This window comes from Hoplias malabaricus, chromosome 5 (assembly GCF_029633855.1).
Source record: "Hoplias malabaricus isolate fHopMal1 chromosome 5, fHopMal1.hap1, whole genome shotgun sequence".
Taxonomy (NCBI): domain Eukaryota; kingdom Metazoa; phylum Chordata; class Actinopteri; order Characiformes; family Erythrinidae; genus Hoplias; species Hoplias malabaricus.
In genome coordinates, this window is record NC_089804.1 from 2,419,903 (window position 1) to 2,439,070 (window position 19,168).

At 37.1% G+C, this 19,168-nt stretch overlaps 1 protein-coding gene across 1 annotated transcript; it reads right to left on the reverse strand.

Annotated features, from left to right (window-relative positions):
- Positions 1-7,695: 7,695 nt before the first annotated feature.
- LOC136696840 (hyaluronan and proteoglycan link protein 4-like) lies at positions 7,696-18,888 on the reverse strand. The gene is made up of 4 exons (XM_066671553.1): positions 18,760-18,888; positions 11,602-11,937; positions 8,336-8,434; positions 7,696-8,182 (listed from the first exon to the last, which is right to left on the reverse strand). Exons 1-4 carry the CDS (start codon positions 18,806-18,808, stop codon positions 8,121-8,123), a joined length of 546 nt encoding a protein of 181 aa, XP_066527650.1. The 5' UTR covers positions 18,809-18,888; the 3' UTR covers positions 7,696-8,120.
- Positions 18,889-19,168: the final 280 nt, after the last annotated feature.

Consider the following 19,168-nt stretch of genomic DNA (forward strand, 5'->3'; position numbering starts at 1 on the left):
CTGCTGGAGAATAAACAGACTGTAACCATCAGTAGATCTCCAGGAGACTCTGTTCTTCTGTCCTGCTCCTGCACTGAGCTGCAGGACAAACCTGAGACAGTGCAGTGGATAACACCACACCATGGAGATCTCCTCTCTACTGAACTCCCTCAGCGCTACAACGGCCGAGTTCAGACGTTTAACCAGAACTCTCCAGGAAATCTCTCTGTTCTGATCTCAGACCTGACTGAAGAGGATGGAGGAAGGTATTCATGCTGGATAAACCAGAACCAGTACCGCCACTTCAGCCTCAGTGTGAGAGGTACACTACTGGAGTCTCTCTTATTCATACACACACACACACACACACACACACACACACACACTCACAAACTCACACACAATATCTTAAAATAAATAAATAAATAAATAAATAAAATGATTATTATAAAATGCATTGCCTAGAACTAAACATTAAAATATTTCAGTGAACCTTTTATCAAACTGTGCTTCACTTTTGGTCATAATACAGTGTTTTGTTGGAGGTTTTGGAAATTGGAGGTGTTTTATATTTCAGACCAAAATGGTCATCACTGATTTACATAACGTCACAAGCCAAAAAATTTAATAGATCAAAAAGGTCTCTAAAACAAAGCCAAACAGCAGTTATGTGCATGAATATAGCTGAAGCATGCTGTATTTTTCCAAATGTCAAGCAGATCCCCTTTGGACCGAGAATTTACTAAACTCACAATCTTGTGAACACACCTTTCATCACATTTCTTTGGGTATCACAAATTCACCTGACATTTTCCCTGATGAATATCCAATCCGTTGAAGAATAATGAAAGCCCAATAGATTATATATACGACACAAACCAGGCAAACCCCTGAGAACAAGATCAGAACAAGAAAATGAGCAGTTTTACAAGTATTAAAAAACAATGATTACACACACTTATGGCACACTTAAAGGCACACTTACTATGTTATAAATCCAGCCATTGAATGTGTCAATGTAAGCATTTGTGGACATTGGGGCAATATTTCCCAGAAAAACACTGAACAAGAACAGCTCATCACTGCTCTGCTGATGTAAAGATTTAGAACAAAAGTCTAGTGATGTCTAGTAAATTTTGGTTTGTATGCCATGCCATAAGTACATTTGTGTAAAACGTCTACAGCAGTAATGAATATATCCCTGATTATTTTGCCGTTTATGTCCTTGCAGGCTGCACACTGTCCGAACCTCGAAGGAAGATGATTATGAAATACCCAGGAGAGTCTGTTCTCCTGCCCTGCTCCTGCACCGACCGCAACACCAAACCTCTGAGTGTGAAATGGCAGCGTGTAGATTCAGGTGGGACTGAGGTCTCCAGTGGAACACCACTCTACACAGGTAGAGTCCACATGTTTAATGATGTCCTTCCAGGAAAAGTCTTACTACTGATCTCCGACCTGACGGAGCAGGACCAGGGCACATACAGATGTACAATCAACAACAACCAGTCCGTCAGCATCAGACTCACTGTTCAAGGTAAATTGACACTTCTCTGAGGGCTTGCCACTTCCTCATTATATAATCGCACTGCAGCGTATCTAAAACTTTTTATGAACTGATAAATGGTCTATTTCACAATCATTCATTATCTGTAACCCTTATCCAGTTCAGTGTCGCGGTTTCCAGAGCCTACCTGGAATCATTGGGCGCAAGGCAGAAATACACCCTGGAGGGGGCGCCAGTCCTTCACAGGGCAACACAGACACACACATACAGTCACGCACTCACACATACGGACACTTTTGTGTGTTTTGGGACTGTGGGAGGAAACCGGAACACCCAGAGGAAACCCACGCAGACATGGGGAGAACACACCAAACTCCTCACAGTCACCCAGAGCAGGAATTGAACTCACAACCTCCAGGCCCCTGGAGCTATGTGACTGCGACACTACCTGCTGCGCCACAGTGCCACCCCTGTTTCAATCTTGATGTTCATAAATTATGCTGCAGTCCAATGGGCACATCTCTCATGAGCCATGTTTCTGATGCTCACTCATTAAATATCCATTCACTAAAACTCAATCTGAAAAAGGGACCAACAAGATTTGCACATAAATATATTTTAGCAGCAAATGTATTATGTGTATTTATTTTTATTATATGTGGATTTTTTTTCAGTGTAATGTTTCTATTCTAAAACAATGGTTTTGATATTACTTAATTTTTATGTCAAAGATTTGCATGAAGGTAATTAGTCTGCACCCAGAAATAAAATTTCAGAATAAGAACGTTACTGAAATTATATCTCTAGATGTAGATGATGCTAACGTTTTATCTATATTAAAGGTGTAATATTTTCGGTGTATTGTTGGCCACCGTTATCCATTGAAAGTCACTATTTTAGTACAAATTCATTCATTAAAATGTTATGTAGAGACTATAATTTTAAAGCTTGTCACTTTATTTTTCATGTGTTATAGTAGACATCTTTTGTTTTTGGAGAAGGGGGGTCATTTTGATTTTGATTTCTTCCTCTTTTTTGCTTGTCTTGGTTTCCTTTGCTTTCCTTGCTCTTTAGCTCTTTAGCTTGTCTAAGCTGTTCCTGCTTAGTGTTTCCATAAACCACTTGAACAAACAACTGATATTTTCTGCAGATCCATCAGGAAGTGATTTTTTCTCGGTAAGCTGGAACCTCATCATCATCATCTTCTCTGTTTTCTTACTGACACTTCTCCTACTGCTGGGAGGAGCTCCTTACAACTTCTGGAAATTTGGAAAAGGTACAGCAGAATCAACTAAACATCCACAATAACACAAACATACAGCTCCATTATCACCATCAGCTCCTCACTGTAGAAATCACTTAAAGTTGGAGGTAATAAAAGTAGGGACATTTAAAAAATTGAGATGGAAAAGTGGAACTATTTAAAAATGTTGTTCATGTCCTTGGTCATTATGTTGTGGGCAATGTCAAAATGTTCATTGAATGTCTGAAAGTGATATTTTTCTTTAGTCCAGAGACCGTTCTGCAATAAATAAAACCTTGTTTTCTAATCAGATGTAGAAGGACAATGTTATGTTCAGGTTGGGATTACACAGTTTATTTTGTTTGTGTAAAAAAACAGCGTGTGTGTGAGTGAATATAAATGAGGTTACATTCAAACTCTACAGGAACAAAAAAGAGTGAAGAAGAAACTGAATGGAGACCAAAGGACAAGGTAAAATAAATGATACATTTATAAATTAAGTTTTCTAAACAATTTACAACCAACATAAAGATACTGTAATATATAGATCAGTAATATGTACAAATTGTTTGCCTTCCTTAGGGCTGGAAAACATACACAACTGTAATTTACCAATGAATCTGTAAACCCACAAAAGACCGGGTAAATGCAAAACAATACAAAGCTAATTTCTGTACAACATTTAGCTGAAGATTTCAGGTTTCATTTCAAGCCATACCAGACTGCTGGAAAATGAAAGTGGCAAAACTGTATTCAGAGAAATCTATATAAACCATGTTCCGCAAATATAAATATATCCCAATTTTGGTTCCTTACAAAGAAAAAAGAAAAGCAAAGAAAGTGTTGATGAAATCAAATAAAACATTGTGTGTGAACATCTTTATTCTGATTTATGTAAGTGATTACAATATTAGAGCAATGGATAGATAGATAAATAGATAGATATACAGCTCACTTTATTGTTTCAAGAGGGAAAGTCATGTATTACAGCATCATAAGTACCATAAGAGCAAAACAAAATCCAACAAGAGCAAAAAAAAAAAAAGAGATATTAAAGTATGTATTACTAAAATAGAAAAAATGTATATTACAATAAAGTATAAAAATACTAAAATATTGAAGTGGCTTTCAACGGATTAAATAATTCACATAAATATTATGCAGGTGATTGAACATAAAGAAAGTGTATGTGTCGTGTCCAAGAATTGTTCTTTGCAATCTTATGCTGAGTAATGTTAATTTTGAAATTTGTGACAATGTTTTCATTAAGTTTGGTACAAAGTGCTTAGCAATGGCAGCAATTTCTATCATTGTTCTGACACATGTTCTTTTTTTTTTGCCTACTTACTTTTAAAGGTTTCCTTGATCAAGCCACATACCGACACAGTGTCGAGTTGTTCATCTCACAGTGGAAGAGTAAACACACAGGCCTGTGGATTTGTTCAGATCTGAAGGGAGAGTGGAGCTGGGTTTTGATGGCAGTGCTGTTTATCTCAGGGGTGGTACATTTTGGTGAAAACCCCAGGTCTTAGCGTTTAGATGTGAAATGAAGTGAAGTGTGCTCTGTGAATTCTCTGTAGATAAATGTGTGCTCTCTCCTGAATCAAGAAATTGTGGAACCTTAGAATTAGACACACGTGAAAGTCTTACTGTGATTTGTGTGTGTCCCTGCCTCTATTTTTAAACATTTTAAACAGTTTTTCGAATATTGTATTTTAGAATATATTTTTTAAATGCTATTCATTTGTGAATTACATTGTGTTACATTTAAATTGTAAAAATCACTTTAAAATTAATGTCAATGTTGTATTTTTATAAGCAATAGTCATGGGATGAAATGTGGGTGAAGCTTGTGGAAAAAAAAGGAAAGATAAGTAATTAAAAGGTAAAATCTTAATATTTAATAATTTGTTTGTTTATAAAAAAGATCAAAGTATCCATGTAATAAATATTTCCAAACTCATCATCATAGTTGTGCAAAGGCTCATAATATTAGCTTCTTCATAATATAAGTGGTCCAGATGCAAAAGTGGCATAATTAACAATTTTGTATCTGTAGATTTAAAGCCCTGTGTCTCATCAGCTATTTTAAGCTCTATGTTTATAGCTTCACTGTCATTTCTAATATTAAAAATCCCTTTCAGCACATGCCTCCATTTCTTCATCTCTTCCTGCCTTACAGAATGACTGACTGACCAATAGATGCGGTAACATTGTGTCTTATTAGAGCCAGATTCCACAGGGTCCAGCCAAGCAGAAGTAGTGGGGAATTTTACGGATAACAGTGCTAATATCCAGGGAGTATTTTGTGAAGCTATATGGCTTTCAGCCCTGCATCATCCAGTAGGTTCTACATTTTCATATTTTTTTTTATTATTAATTTTAATTTTTATTAATAATTTTATTATTATTATTAGTTGTTCTGTTGTTGTTTCATGCTGCGCTCTGCTGGAGAATAAACAGACAGTAACCACCAGTAGATCTCCAGTAGACTTTGTACTACTGTTCTGCTCCTGCACTGAGCTGCAGGACAAACCTTAGACAGTGCAGTGGATAACTATTTACTGGAATCTATCAGAGCTACAGCAGATGAGTTCAGGAGTTTAACAAGATCTCTCCAGGAAATCTCTGTTCTGATCTCAGACCTGACTGAAGAGGATGGAGGAAGGTATTCATGCTGGATAAACCAGAACCAGTACCGCCACTTCAGACTCAGCGTGAGACATACACTACTGGATTCTGTCTAAATCACACACAGTGCCAATAAAGAACAGGGGAGCTGGAATTAGATGCAGTGATGCATATTTTATTAGTAACACATAAAAATATACACAGACCAGGAAAGGTATAAACACTCAAGCAACAACTTGAGTTAGATAAACACAAAACACTGAAACACTGGCTAAAGGCACTACTAAAGGCAAAACTAGAACTAGACAATAACAGAGTAAAAGACCTGAGATTGTAACCTATGACTGAGGGTAAACTAAAAACTTAATCTCACAGAGATCAAAATAAACCTTGAACCCTGTATAACAGGAGACAGGCAACAGACTAAAAACAACATGAAATATATGTAAATGTCATCAAAGACAGACTGAAAACAAGCTGGGTTACTAAAACTTGCACCAAGTAACTTGTTGGTCTGGAAGATTTTTATCCTATCTCACGACCTTTCCTTTCCCCCATCACCACTAGGTGATGGTGATAAATCAGCCAGGACAGAAGACTGCCACATTTCCAACTAAAAAATAAGACTCAAAGAGAGAAACTCACAGCAGTATCTCCAAAGCTAAATTTATGAAGTTCAACTGGTTATGTAACGCAGTAAATCAAATGCAACCAGAGCCTGTACAACTCTGACTGCAACTACAAGTCATTAGGGACTGTATTTCACATATGCATTTTATTTCTACAATTGTACAAGGATATTTTATTTAGAATATTTGTTATTTATAGTATTTAAATATGTTGTTGCATATTGAAATGTATTTGAAGGTGTAATTTGGTTTGAAAATCTGTTGTTAATGACATAAAATGTTAGTATAACTTCAAGGCTTCTTCAATATGCAGGATATGGCACTGATCATATGCAGATTTTACATTATTTTTCAGACCTTGGCGATTGCTCTAAGACTGCAAGGGAAGCTCAGCTTCCCCTAAAATGTCAAAAAATAAGTGATCATATATATACTGTTGTGTGTACAAGTCATTGAATAAATATGCACTACAACGCGCTCAACTTTTGTTCAGAATCAGCTTCTTATCACTGGTAAAGACGCGGCTTTACTCTCAATCATTCCCGCAGTTTCACAGTGCTTTAAACAGTGAGGACGCTGAGCGTCCACAGAGTTCAATTGTGAAGCAGCGAAGTGCAGCGAAACGAGACGAGTCATTGGATAAATGCTGGACTTTGTCCCGCCCATCGGACGCTCAGCGTCTCTGGGGGTCTATGGGGCAGTGGGCTGGCCTCGGCTGGCCTGGACGCTCAGCTTCTGCATGATGATTGGATGATCTGTCTGAGGCTGAATCCCTGTTTGATTGACAGCGAAATGAGTGAATCAGCGATCCTTTGGTGTAAAGATCCGAGGGAGCAATACATTTTCATTCTGTTCTGCGTTGAACCAGACTTTCTTAATCCTCTTAGCAGCATTTTCTTTGTTAAAAACGACTAGCGACAAATCGAGCTTCTATTTCTGGTGGGTTTTTTGTAGCTGCTTGTGTTTGGAGACGGACTTCTATCACTCTTTCTGACTTCTATCTCAGTTTCTGTCCAGCGGGTGCTGCTGAGCCCCTCCACCGTCACAAAGCACTCACAGGCGGACACACTTCACATGGGCCAAGGCCGTTTAAGCAGCCTAGCTCTGCTGGCCATTGAGAGGACACTAGTCAAGTCCCTGGAAAAGACGCCTTGTTGGTACGACAGGGTACAGATCATTTTCTTGAAAAGGAACGGAGGGTAGAATTTACGTATAAATAAACCGACACATTTTATGATGTAGGCCGAAATTGAGCTTCCCCTCCTTGAAAGACCAGCAACCGCCACTGCCTTTCAGGCTTAGAGAAACGTTTCTCTAACTGGACCGTAATTATTTTTAACTAATTACCCCTGTGTTAGATTGTTGTTGTTGTTTTTTTTTATGTTTTTACAATAGACTGTATACTTAACTATTGAGACATTTTCTCCATATTTCTTTTTTTATTATTGATTCACAGTGGGTTCAAACTAAGCTAAATATGTTAAATATTACATTTCAATGACTCATCAGAAGCTAATATTTTGTAGTTCTATAGATCATTTTATTACAATATTTATATATATATATATATATATATTTTTTTATTTTTATTTTATGCATCAAATTTTTCAAACATACAGAAATACATATAACTACATCTATATCTTTCTATCTATCTCTGATATAAAAGTGTAAATGTGTGTTGAAATAAGAAAAGGAATCCCTGATCATGCCAGTATGATCAAACCTTGTGACTGGTTTAAGACAAGATGCAACAAAACAGAGTCACGCATGTCATTATGCTCATCTCATTTTCATCACCTATGTGAGAAAGGAAACCACAAGTACTTTGAATAGCAGTCAAACCTCTAAAACATAGGGTCACATCCTATCTACATTAGTATTCTAATAACCTCATAACATTTAAGTAAGTTTGCATCAATTTAACTTCGCAATTGTCTGTTAATTTATTAGTATCATTCAGTGAAGACAGCACAATTAAACTCACCATTGCATGGTTTAGAATGGCTGTTTATGTTTGCAGGACCTTCATCTAGAGGTTGGCACAGCTCACAACTCAGACTTGGTTTGTTGGCTAGTGAGCTTGATGGAGAAGTTGTTGAGAATAATCTTACCCCCACAAGCATCAAAGTTATACAACACTCATAAACAGGCAAAAATCAGAGAAACATCTCTCACATGGTGCAGAGTGACCTGAAACAGATATGAAATTTAGGATTAATATGAAATGAATATGAATCATTTTCCAAAAAAATATTTTCTATTTCAGGTTGACTTTAAAAGTCCCTTGTTTTTTTACGTTTTAATGTAATGTTTTGTTATTTGAAGTACATTTTCTGTACTTACAGCAGTAAGCAGCACATCCTAGCAGTAAGAGCAGTAACAGTAAGACAATACAGATGATGGTCCAGTTTATCACGGGATTAGAAACAGTTCTTGATGGACCTGCAGGAAGAAAAAATGTTTGTAAAAGTTGTTCATATACTGTACTTCATCCTAAGAAGTCAATATTATGCTGTAAAGACATTAGATTTGATACTGACTTGTAGACCATTGAAACAAGTGGAAACATAGGAAAGTTCTAAATCAACGTTGGTGTTTAAAGTAGATGATTAAATAATTTGCTGTGGTTTTATTAAACATGTCCTAGTATGTTTTTCTCTGTATGCAAAATCATTTGAAACTCATTATGTAATTAATTATCAATATTTGTACCAAACTGTAGTATGTTAAAATACAGTATAATAATACTGTCATGATTTAATAATGCAGGTATTACAATTTCATTAATCAGAGTAACAGTAAACACCACTGAGGTTTGAAGTATTTTCAGATTCATGATTTTACTTTTTTCTGAAAAGTTGAAATTTTGAAGCTATGTTTCAGGTGTGCCAGCATAGGGCATACAGAAATTAATTATTTATATACAAAAATAATAATTAATGCAACCTGATATCATGGTTGAAACGTACCTATGCTACTAAAAGACCACACCAGCTAAAACGTACATTTAACTTGATATGTGCCCCCTAGCCTCTAAGGCCGCTTGGAAAATGGCATGCTGAACCAAAGCATTCAAGTAGAAGATTATTTAACTTTTTTTAGTGGAAAAATGTGTAGGGCGGCACGGTAGCAGGTAGGTGTCACAGTCACAAAGCTCCAGGGACCTGGAGGTTGTGGGTTCGATTCCTGCTCCGGGTGACTGTCTGTGAGGAGCTGCGCCCAATGATTCCAGGTAGGCTCTGGACCCACCGTGACCCTGAATTGGATAAGTGGTTACTGATAATGAATGAATGAATGAATGAATATATATATATATATATAGTAGCATAGGTACATTTAAGCCATGATATCAGGTTGCAGCAATGCCAGATATCCTTGCGTTCATTTAACTCCATAACTAATTATATGTCAATATTCCACTCTAGGAACATCACAGTGAAAAATTATATAGATAATTACAATGGCACATTTAATTTATATTGTTTTATTTTCTTTTTTATTATTATCTCACACTGTAATAAATATATTGAATTTTTATGTTGATGGATATTCAAATGTTCCATCAAAAACCATGAGTCGTGTCTTTCAGACTACAGCAAAATTCAGGAACACCAACACTGTAATAATCTCTCAGTTCTGATACTATAAATGTTTCATTTTAGCAAGGATATGGTTTGATCAGGTAAAGAAGAAGTGAGAGTGACTTGTCAGCAGTCAGCAGTGGCCCCTGGTAAAAAAAAAAAAAAAATATATATATATATATATATATATATATATATATATATATTTTTTTTTTTTTTTTTTTTTTTTCTAGGTGGCACTTTTTTGCCACACTGTCAATTTCAAAAACTATTCTAATACCCTTTAACACATACCGCAGGACAGCAAAGCTAAGTGAAAATCAGTCATTGCTAATGGATTGCAGCTGTAATGTGCTCAGATATAAGGGGTATTGCATTATATGAATCATACATTACAGATAGGTTCAGAAACATAAGTAGCAGAAACATTATTAAGATGATATTAATTTTTTTAGAAAGCTTTACATTCCTAGATATCTTTATCCTGTAGTTCCTTAACCAAAGTCATTCTCTCAGATGTGTTTTGGAAATAAGTGAATCTTGTTGTGGAAGCTGCTGAAATCCTGTTCTTGAATTAATCCCCAATAATCATCAAATTTTTACTCCGCCGTAAACAGCTTTGAACAAGATCGAGTACAATTATTGGCTTAATGTATGTCATTAAATGTATGTATTCTGTCAGCAATGGTTTTTGATTGGCTGTGCTTTTGCAATGACCCGGCCCAGAGCACAGCGTGAAATTTTATCCTCTACAAACAGGGCAGCAAATGAAATGTTTCTGAAAGTGTGCAGCCTGTAGGAGCATGCTCTAACCATGCTCATGCTTTATGTTTTAAAATTAAAATGATTTTTTTGTCTTTTTTATTGTTAGTGCATATATCTTTTAAAACACCACACTTTACATACAATTTCACATTAGATACTGTGGAGCTCCTCTAAAGTGTGAGAAAGAATACAGTGATGAGAAATCAAAGTCTAAGACAAATATAAAAGCTGTGTTTTTTCAGGGTGCTGTTTGAGATATGGGGCGGATTGGATAATGGTGTAGAACAGGTAAAGCAGAAACGTGTTATGGCTAACCTATTTCTTGTCATGGCATGCAAACTAATAATATTTACCAGAGAACGTGTCTACCTTATCCGATTTACGTCATATAAAAACCATGATCAGTTATAAGCTTTAGAGTTCTTTTCTATTGAAGTCCTCATAAATCGTGTTCCAACGTGTATAACTGCTTGTACTGACACAGGAAATGGTTGGTTTTTTAACCTCATTTACACCTATAGTTGTTGCCTTTGACAGAATCTCTTAGATATTTGGAAATATGTGCTCTTTCCTTGATGTCACAACATGTTGTGTTTGCTTTGAGAAAAAAAGGGACACTGCACAGTAGTAGACACGGCCTAAATTTTTTGAGATGTTGCTGCCATCAAGTCCAAAATGAGTTCATATTTTTCATGAGATTGTAAAATGTCTCACTTTGAACCGCTGATATTGTTGGTGTTGTGTCAAGTTCAGTTGTGAATAAAATATGGATCTGCAACATTTGCAAATCATTGCCTTCTGTTTTATTTAAATTTATTTACATTTTGAGAGATTTGCCGGCATCAGGTTTTTTAAAAATTGAGAGATTTCTTGAATCACCAAAGCCCTGAGTCTGTGTTACTCTTGAACCTAAATTTGACACAGATTTATTCATTTTAATTACAGACTTCTCTACCAAATCCATTCATAAGCAAGGAAGCTTTGAACTTATGACAACTGTTAGAAATCAGAGGATTGGATTATTACTCACTATTGATACATCTGTTACTGTATAATAATATCTGCTTCATAAACAACTAATTACATATCAACAATTGGTGATTAATGAATTAAAACCTTAATAACTAGATAACAACATTTAGTGGATATGAAAACATTTAGTGGACATCTGTTCAAATTGCATGTTGCTTTATAAAATAAAGCTTATAAAAGATCATATTATTTTACTTGATTTATTTCACGACGTGTTTTTGTTAGACTTACCTCTGACATGAAGAGAAACAGCACTGGAAAATTTCCCTTTGACACCACACAGGTATGTTCCTGAATCTTCTACAGTGAGGTGAGAGATTATCAGAGATACATTTCCTGGATTCTGGTTCAGTATGTGAACTCTGCCTCTGTAGCGCTGATTCTGTTTGTGGTCTTCTGGAAACACCAGTAGCTGGACATTGTATGTGTCATGTGTGATAGTCTCCGTATAGCCCCACTGTACTGTATAAGATTTATCCTCTAGATTTTCACAGGAGCAGCTCAGCACCACAGACTCTCCAACTGATTTAGTGATAGATCCCTGCAGACCTTGATCTACAGTGCAACCTGCAGGAAAATGAGCAAAAGTTGTAAAAAGTTGGACTGGACGTCAGTGTAAAGCTGCGTTTGATTCTGAAGGAACCACATCAACAGGTGTAGATTAGTATTGTGCTTGTCGTGGCGCAACATTTTTTACAATAACTTAGTAAAGTATAAACTATAGATGCAATAATAGATAAGTAATATAATGAAAGTTTAATACAAAATGTATACTGTATACCAACCAGAAGGCCTGGATCAACAGTCAGGTACGACACATGCTGTGGGCTCACTCTCTGGCACTTAAATCAGGCAAAGCTGATTTAACTGAGTACAAAGCTGTGAAGTACAGACTGAAGAAAGCCATCACAGCAGCCAAGAGGCAGTACAGGGAGAAACTGGCCAGCTTCTACTCCACTGCTGATGCCAGGCAGATATGGCAAGGCTTGCAGCATATCACAGACTACAGGAGCACTACTCACACCATTAGCTCCACAGACAGCCTACCTGATGACCACAACATCTTCTACACTTGCTTCGAGACCTCCAGCAGCAGCACTGAGAGGCATACACACACCCAGTCCTTACAAACCGAGTTAGCTGATGTTCTCACCTCCATTTTCAACCTGTCCCTCATCGTCCCAACCTGCTACAAAACCACAACCATCATCCCCCTCCCTAAGAAAACCACTCCCACCTGCCTGAATGACTACAGGCCAGTGGTACTCACTCCGATCATTATGAAGTGCTTTGAGAGAGTAGTGTTGACCCACATCCAGCGCAGTATACCGGATACCCTGGACCTCCTGCAGTATTCCTACCGTGCCAACAGATCCACTTCGGATTGCATCGCTGCTACCCTCCACTATTTTCTCTCTCAGTAATCAGTCCTGATAGTAACAAACACATCAACATGTTTCTGTGCAGCACTTTAGCAGAGTTTCTCCAGAGAGAAAACCCCACTGTAGTGACTGTGTTTACATGAGGAATAAAACAGCACAGTCTAATTGTCATGTGCAATACCCAACCCGGTCACCAGAGGTCCTCATCACCAGAAAATTAGCTGTCGCCCTTAGCATCGGATGCATTATACGCACCAGTTTCCAATATCTCATTAACTCCTTTACTTATACTCCCCTCACACAGAAATTCACGGTGAAGAATTGCCAGTCTGTTCTGCAAAGCCAAGTGTTCATATTTATTTGCCCTCTTGTGTTTTGATCTCAAACATCTAGATTTTGGATTGTGTTTTGGAACTGTTTGCCTGGTTATCTCTGATTCCTGTTCTTGGTTTTCTAACTCTTTGCTCTGCCCTTGACTCTGCTTTTTGGATTTGTGGTATTAAAGCCTGCATATGGATCCTACCAACTTGTTAGCCTCAGCCTCATTACACTAATGTTACACCATGCTTTTGTTTCTCAGATTTGGGAAATGACACAATGGAGACTAGTTTCTCACAAATCTGCTTTTTTGTTTTTAGGTTTTCCAAATTTAAAATTATAGTAATCTATTGTCTTGACTATTTGTGAGTTTTGTCTGCATTGTCAATGTTCATTTAACTCATGTCTGTAAGTTACATGTTGAAAAAATAAATGAAAAGTGGGAGGAGGGGCAATGCAGAGAATCTATTAAACACTTGCCGCCATTTTTTAACTATACAGAACAATTAGTAGAAAACCATTAAAACATTATTATCAGTTTTCACACCGGATAAACCTTATAATTTCAGTTAAATATTTACATAATATTTCAGATAAAATATTGACAGATAAAACAGTGTTGACTACTTCCAGTGGCGGAGCGACACACCTGACTAAGGACTAATTTAGGCAGAGTGAAGATTACTCCGCTGAGCGTTGTGTGGAATGTTCGCGAAAGTAAGTTGAATTCCAGCTGAAAACACGAAGACAGCGAATGTATATTTTATAGTATTTTTTGCTGATAAAGTAATGATGTTGCCCCTTTCTTGCGTGTTGAAAGGAGAATAATTTCGCATATTAAATATGTCCATGTTTTTTTTTTCTGTTTGTCCAATCCTTGAATAATTGTTAATTGCTGCTAATTAGCTGCTGACTGTCATTATCACTACCATCAGAGTTCGTTTTTCCGCTGCACAGCTCGCCGTTTTTTGCTCTGAATACGTTACACACACCAGGGAATTATACAGTGGGTTTCAAGTTATACTCTGAAGTCAGGGAGATTTTCCACAGAAGATTTTAATCCGAAACTTTGAAAGTGTAGAAAACAGTAGTCGTCTAATGCCAGTGGCGGAGGGACACACCGGACTAATTTGAGGCAGAGTGTAGATTATTACGCTGAGAGTTGTGTGGAAAGTTTGCGAAGTAAGGGGAACTCCCGCTGAAAACACGAAGGCAGCAAGGATGTAGCTAGATAGCTAAATGTGTATTTTTATATTTGTGAATTTGTGCTGATAAGACGTAATGGTGCTGATAAGTTCTTGCGGGGTGGAAAGAGAAAGGTTCCGCATAGTAGACATTACCATGGGTTTTCTGTTTATCCAAGCCTCAAATAATTGTTGATTGGCTCAGTCATTACCGTCGGAGTTCGTTTTTCTGCTGCATAGCTCTCCTACGTTAAGCACACCAGAGGGATATACAGATAGACGGTAAGTTATACTCTAAAGTGTGGTGAGGGAGGTTTTCCACAGAAGATTTTAACGTTTTAGTTTCGACAAGGAACCGACGAGTATTAACAAAATGTATTGACAAATCTGCTGTCTTATACATCTGTTTCAGATAAAGGCAGAGTTCTGTAGATTAGTCACCACTGACCTGTTGCAGCCATTCCTAGATTGACTGGATGCCTTCGTGCCAAGGCTTCTAGAGCAGTTCAAGGCAATTGTTTTATCAAGCAGGAAATTGACACTTAACAGTGTTATGCAGTGTCTTAAAAAGGAGGTGCGTATACAAATGTACTTACCAATATGTACTAAAATAAGGAATTTGGATAATTATGTTTATGTGCACTCTATTTGTATGTAGGACACAAAACAGAAGAACAGCTGCCCTACTTGGTCTTCCATGCTGGTCCACCTCAGACAGTAACTCACAATTTCTCTTGTCCCTCATCATTGGACACAGGACGCTGTTGGTTTAATGTTTAGTACACGGACTTTTCTCAATCCAGCAGTGATAATAAGGGGTTTAAAAGTCAAGCAGCACTGCTGTCTGATCCACTTATACCAGTACAACATGCTGCAGTAGTAGTTCTGTTGTGGTCCTGACCATTGTTGGACAGAGTATATAAGGGCTAACTAGATACAGCCAGACTGCAGTCTGTAACTGTACACCTATGAAGTTTACATATAGTTTTAATAAAGTGGCTGGTCATGATAAATTGGAACTAAATTTGTCCATGTCTTTTAGGTTCATGGTGAAACCCTGGATGTCCTCATGAAGTGAATGCACGTTGGACTTCTGATTGGACATGAAGGTGTTCCCCTTGATGCTTTTCCTAATAAAATTATCAACATTGCTTTGGTGGTAGAGGAGGCAGTTGTTCTTCATGAAATCAAAGATGTGTCCACTGGATTTGCTATGCTAATGGGTACAATATACTGCCTTAATCTTGAGTACCATCGCAAAATGAAATACACATTTGAATTCCTGCAGTGGGTCATCAAGAAGATAAAACCAGACCAATGTTCAGCTTGCGTGCATGGACTACGACATAATCTGAGGTTACGTTTATAAACTGCACACCTCAAGCCTTAAAGGGGATGGCTATGATTTTGGGGAAACGCTGTTCCTTCTGGTTTGTTTACGTTCAGAAGCTCCATGTCTTTTAAGGTGGAATGGTATGCTTGATGGACAAAAACAACTGTTTGTACATGGCAGGAGTTTAACTTGTGTAAGTTTTATTCACTGTTTGAATTACTACAGAAACTTATTTGTAAATATTACAAGTTTTGTTGCACAGCTTTAAGCAGCACCATAATCAAATGATGTAGTAAACTAAAAATCATCCAAATGGAGATAAATGTATTTAATTGGACAGCAATGATATATGATTTTATTTAATTTACATTATTTTTAAAAGTAGAAACACACCGTCACCCATTTCACGTTTGTGTAAAATATTGGCGAAACCTGGTTGTTGTCATAAAATAGATGGTTTTTTAAAAGTTTTTAAGAACCTTATTTTGCATTACCTTGAAGCACAGATTGTTGATGTTTTGGTGCATTTCCAAAAGGATGAGCGTGCTGTCTTTAATAACAAGAAAATGTAACATTGTTCTCATTCAAATAAACTATTTATGTTAAAACAAAAGTGAATTCAGTGTGCATTTTAAATAGATTGGGAAACTTGTCATTAAGATAAGCGTAATGGGAAATATTAACTTAAAATGACAATTCTTATGAATATAATTAAAGTTAAATTAACTTGAAAATCTAAATTGAGAGGAATAATGTTTATTTGACAAGATTGTGAGTTCTCTGAAACTGATATTGTAAAATAGTAAGTTGTTTTAACTCACTGTATCAAGTTGCAACAACTAATGATCATTAGTTAAACAACTAATAAAACATAACCTTTTGAGTTGAAACAAAGTTTGCCATCAATTTGAATTTACTCACATTTTTAAAGCAGCAGGTGAACATGACTTTCTAAGTTTAACTAACATGAAATGTTTTACAGCGTATATATAAACTGCATGAGCAAGAATCACATTGCTCAATATAAAATAGCAAAGACCTGGGGATTTCTTTAGCTATAGCACACATGATCATTAAACGTTTCAGAGAATCTCAAGAAATTTCTCTATTCAATGGACAAGGCCCAAAACCAGTATTATCTGGCAGTAAAAACAGTAATGTTTCTATGGTAAAATCACTGTATGGGCTCAGAAACACTTCGCAAAACCACCGTCTGTGGTTGGTCAACATGCACATCTGTGACGGCACTGTTAATGCTGAAAGATGTGTACACATATCTGAGCAAAATGCAACAATCCAGACCGTGTCTTTTTCAGTTAAGGCCTTGTTTATTTCAGCGAGATTAGGCTAGTCCACATTCTGCATGGATTACTACAGGATGGCTTCTCTGTAAAAGAGTCCAGGAGCTAAACTAGTTCAGGCCTGTCACTCACTGAAAACTGGTGCATAATGTAGCGAAAAACACTATTATGAAGCTCCGAGCTGTTGAGCAGCTGAAATCCTGTAACAAGCAAGAATCAGTAAACAGTTCACTTTCAGAACTACAGCGACTGGTCTCCTCTGTTCCCAAACACTTACAGAGTGTCAAAAGAAGAGGTGAAGAACACAGTGGTAAAAACTGCCCTTGTCCTAACTGTTTTGGATCATGTTCCTAGCATCAAATTCAAAAACTTTCTCAGTTTCAATGTTTTAAATGCTGTATTTGTAACATTTTCAGTTAAACATACTCGGCCACATGTGTTGTGTTGGTGCAGATGGATCAGTCACAGCAGTGCTGTCTCAGTTTTCAAACACTATGTCCACTCAAATCTACAATTCTACTTGCTGGTCCACCTTGTAGATGTATAGTAGAGACCGTAGCTCATCTGTTGTTGCAAGGTTTGTGTCTGTCGTCCTCAAGGTCTTTGTCCTTTAGTTTTCTTTTTGTTCATAAAATTTAATTAAAGGATTGGTAATGATAATAATAATAATAATAGTAGTAATAGAAGTCATGTAATAAAATAATTTTGGGAGTAGGACCACGCCCAAACTCCTCCTCTCAGCCTTACCCTGCAAATTCACGTCATTTCTGTGTCAGACAAACTCGCTTCGTTTAGTTCAGGAGACAGATCTCGACTCGACTGCTTCACTACGTCAGCTCGCTGCTCTGCGCTGGGTCATTCCTGCTGATCCCAATATTCGGAGCCGTGTTCGGCCATTATTAAACCCACGAGCCTCCTGTTTTAAAAAAACTTGCTCCCACCTCCATCCCATCTCCACCCTTTTTTCATATTCATTTATCCAATGGGGGTCTGGCTTCATACACATTCTGGATCTCCATCCCTCCAGAAATTCAACAGTCAACATCCCTATCACTATTCAAATCCAACCTTAAAACACACTTGTTTGCGACTGCATTTAATCTCTCTTGTTTCTTGACTAGCCCTTGTTGTTTTTACCCTTGTTCCTGTTTTGTAGCATTGTGTGTTATGTAGCGTTATTTGTTCCTCTTGTTTTGTTTGATTGTGGATGTGATTGTCTTTATGTGTTCATCTGATTGTAAACAGCGTCTTTGGGTTACTGAAAAGCGCTTTAAAAATTACATTTATTATTATTATTATTCATAAGCCACCCTTTACTCCTTCCCAAAGAAGGAGTTAACCTCAACATTTCAGCCTCTACAGACATGGTCTGTACTAGCAAACAATAATAATAAACATTTATACATTACATTATTCTTGTGTTGATTTTGCCTCAGTGTGTCAGTTTATAGCAATATGGGTTGGTTTATTTTTATTAAAACTAAACTATATTTGCAATATATGGCATTTTTTAAGAATGGGGAGGGGGTGGAAATCATTTTTTTTTATTATTTTGGAAAAGGTCTCTCCTTAAATGCACAAAATTAAAGATCATAAAGTTACATTAGTGGATGCTTGTCTTACTTGAGGCACATCCTAAAACTCAAATTATAAACCTTCTAAGAACATTTAGAGATAATATTCTAGGACTGTTCAGTTGTCAGTGATGTTATTGTTTAAACGTAAGAAGTTAAAAGTTCTTAAGTGGTCTTGAGGAAGACGTTTGGAAACATTAATAAAAAATGTACATCTTCAGGTCCAGGGAACATTCCAAACAAACAAAGCTCTAACAACCATAACAGGACGTTAGGAGAATGTTCTGTAGAACTCACCTGAATTCTCCTGCAGTAAACAGTAGAGTAGATACACACACAGAAACATCTTCAACACCAGATTGATTCTCTCTCTCTCTCTCTCTCTGGGTCGCCTGTGTCTGCGAGATGCGTATCAGCCTTTTTTCTTTTTTTAACCATCAGCTGTATATAATAGTGGACGGCACATCCTTGTTCACACACACACTGTGGTGTTTTCCAAGCAGAAATATGGACAAAGTGAAAGCTGATATCTTCCCGAATATCAGGCCGCACCCTACTCACTCCTCCTCTCCACTCCAATGTCACAGTCCTTCAGACTGAGGCGTGTCCTAAACTGATCAGTGTGGAGGGGAAATGGGCTCTAGACATTTCATCATCGAGTGAGCACCAGAGCACACTCAGCAACACTCTCCATAGAACTGCATCT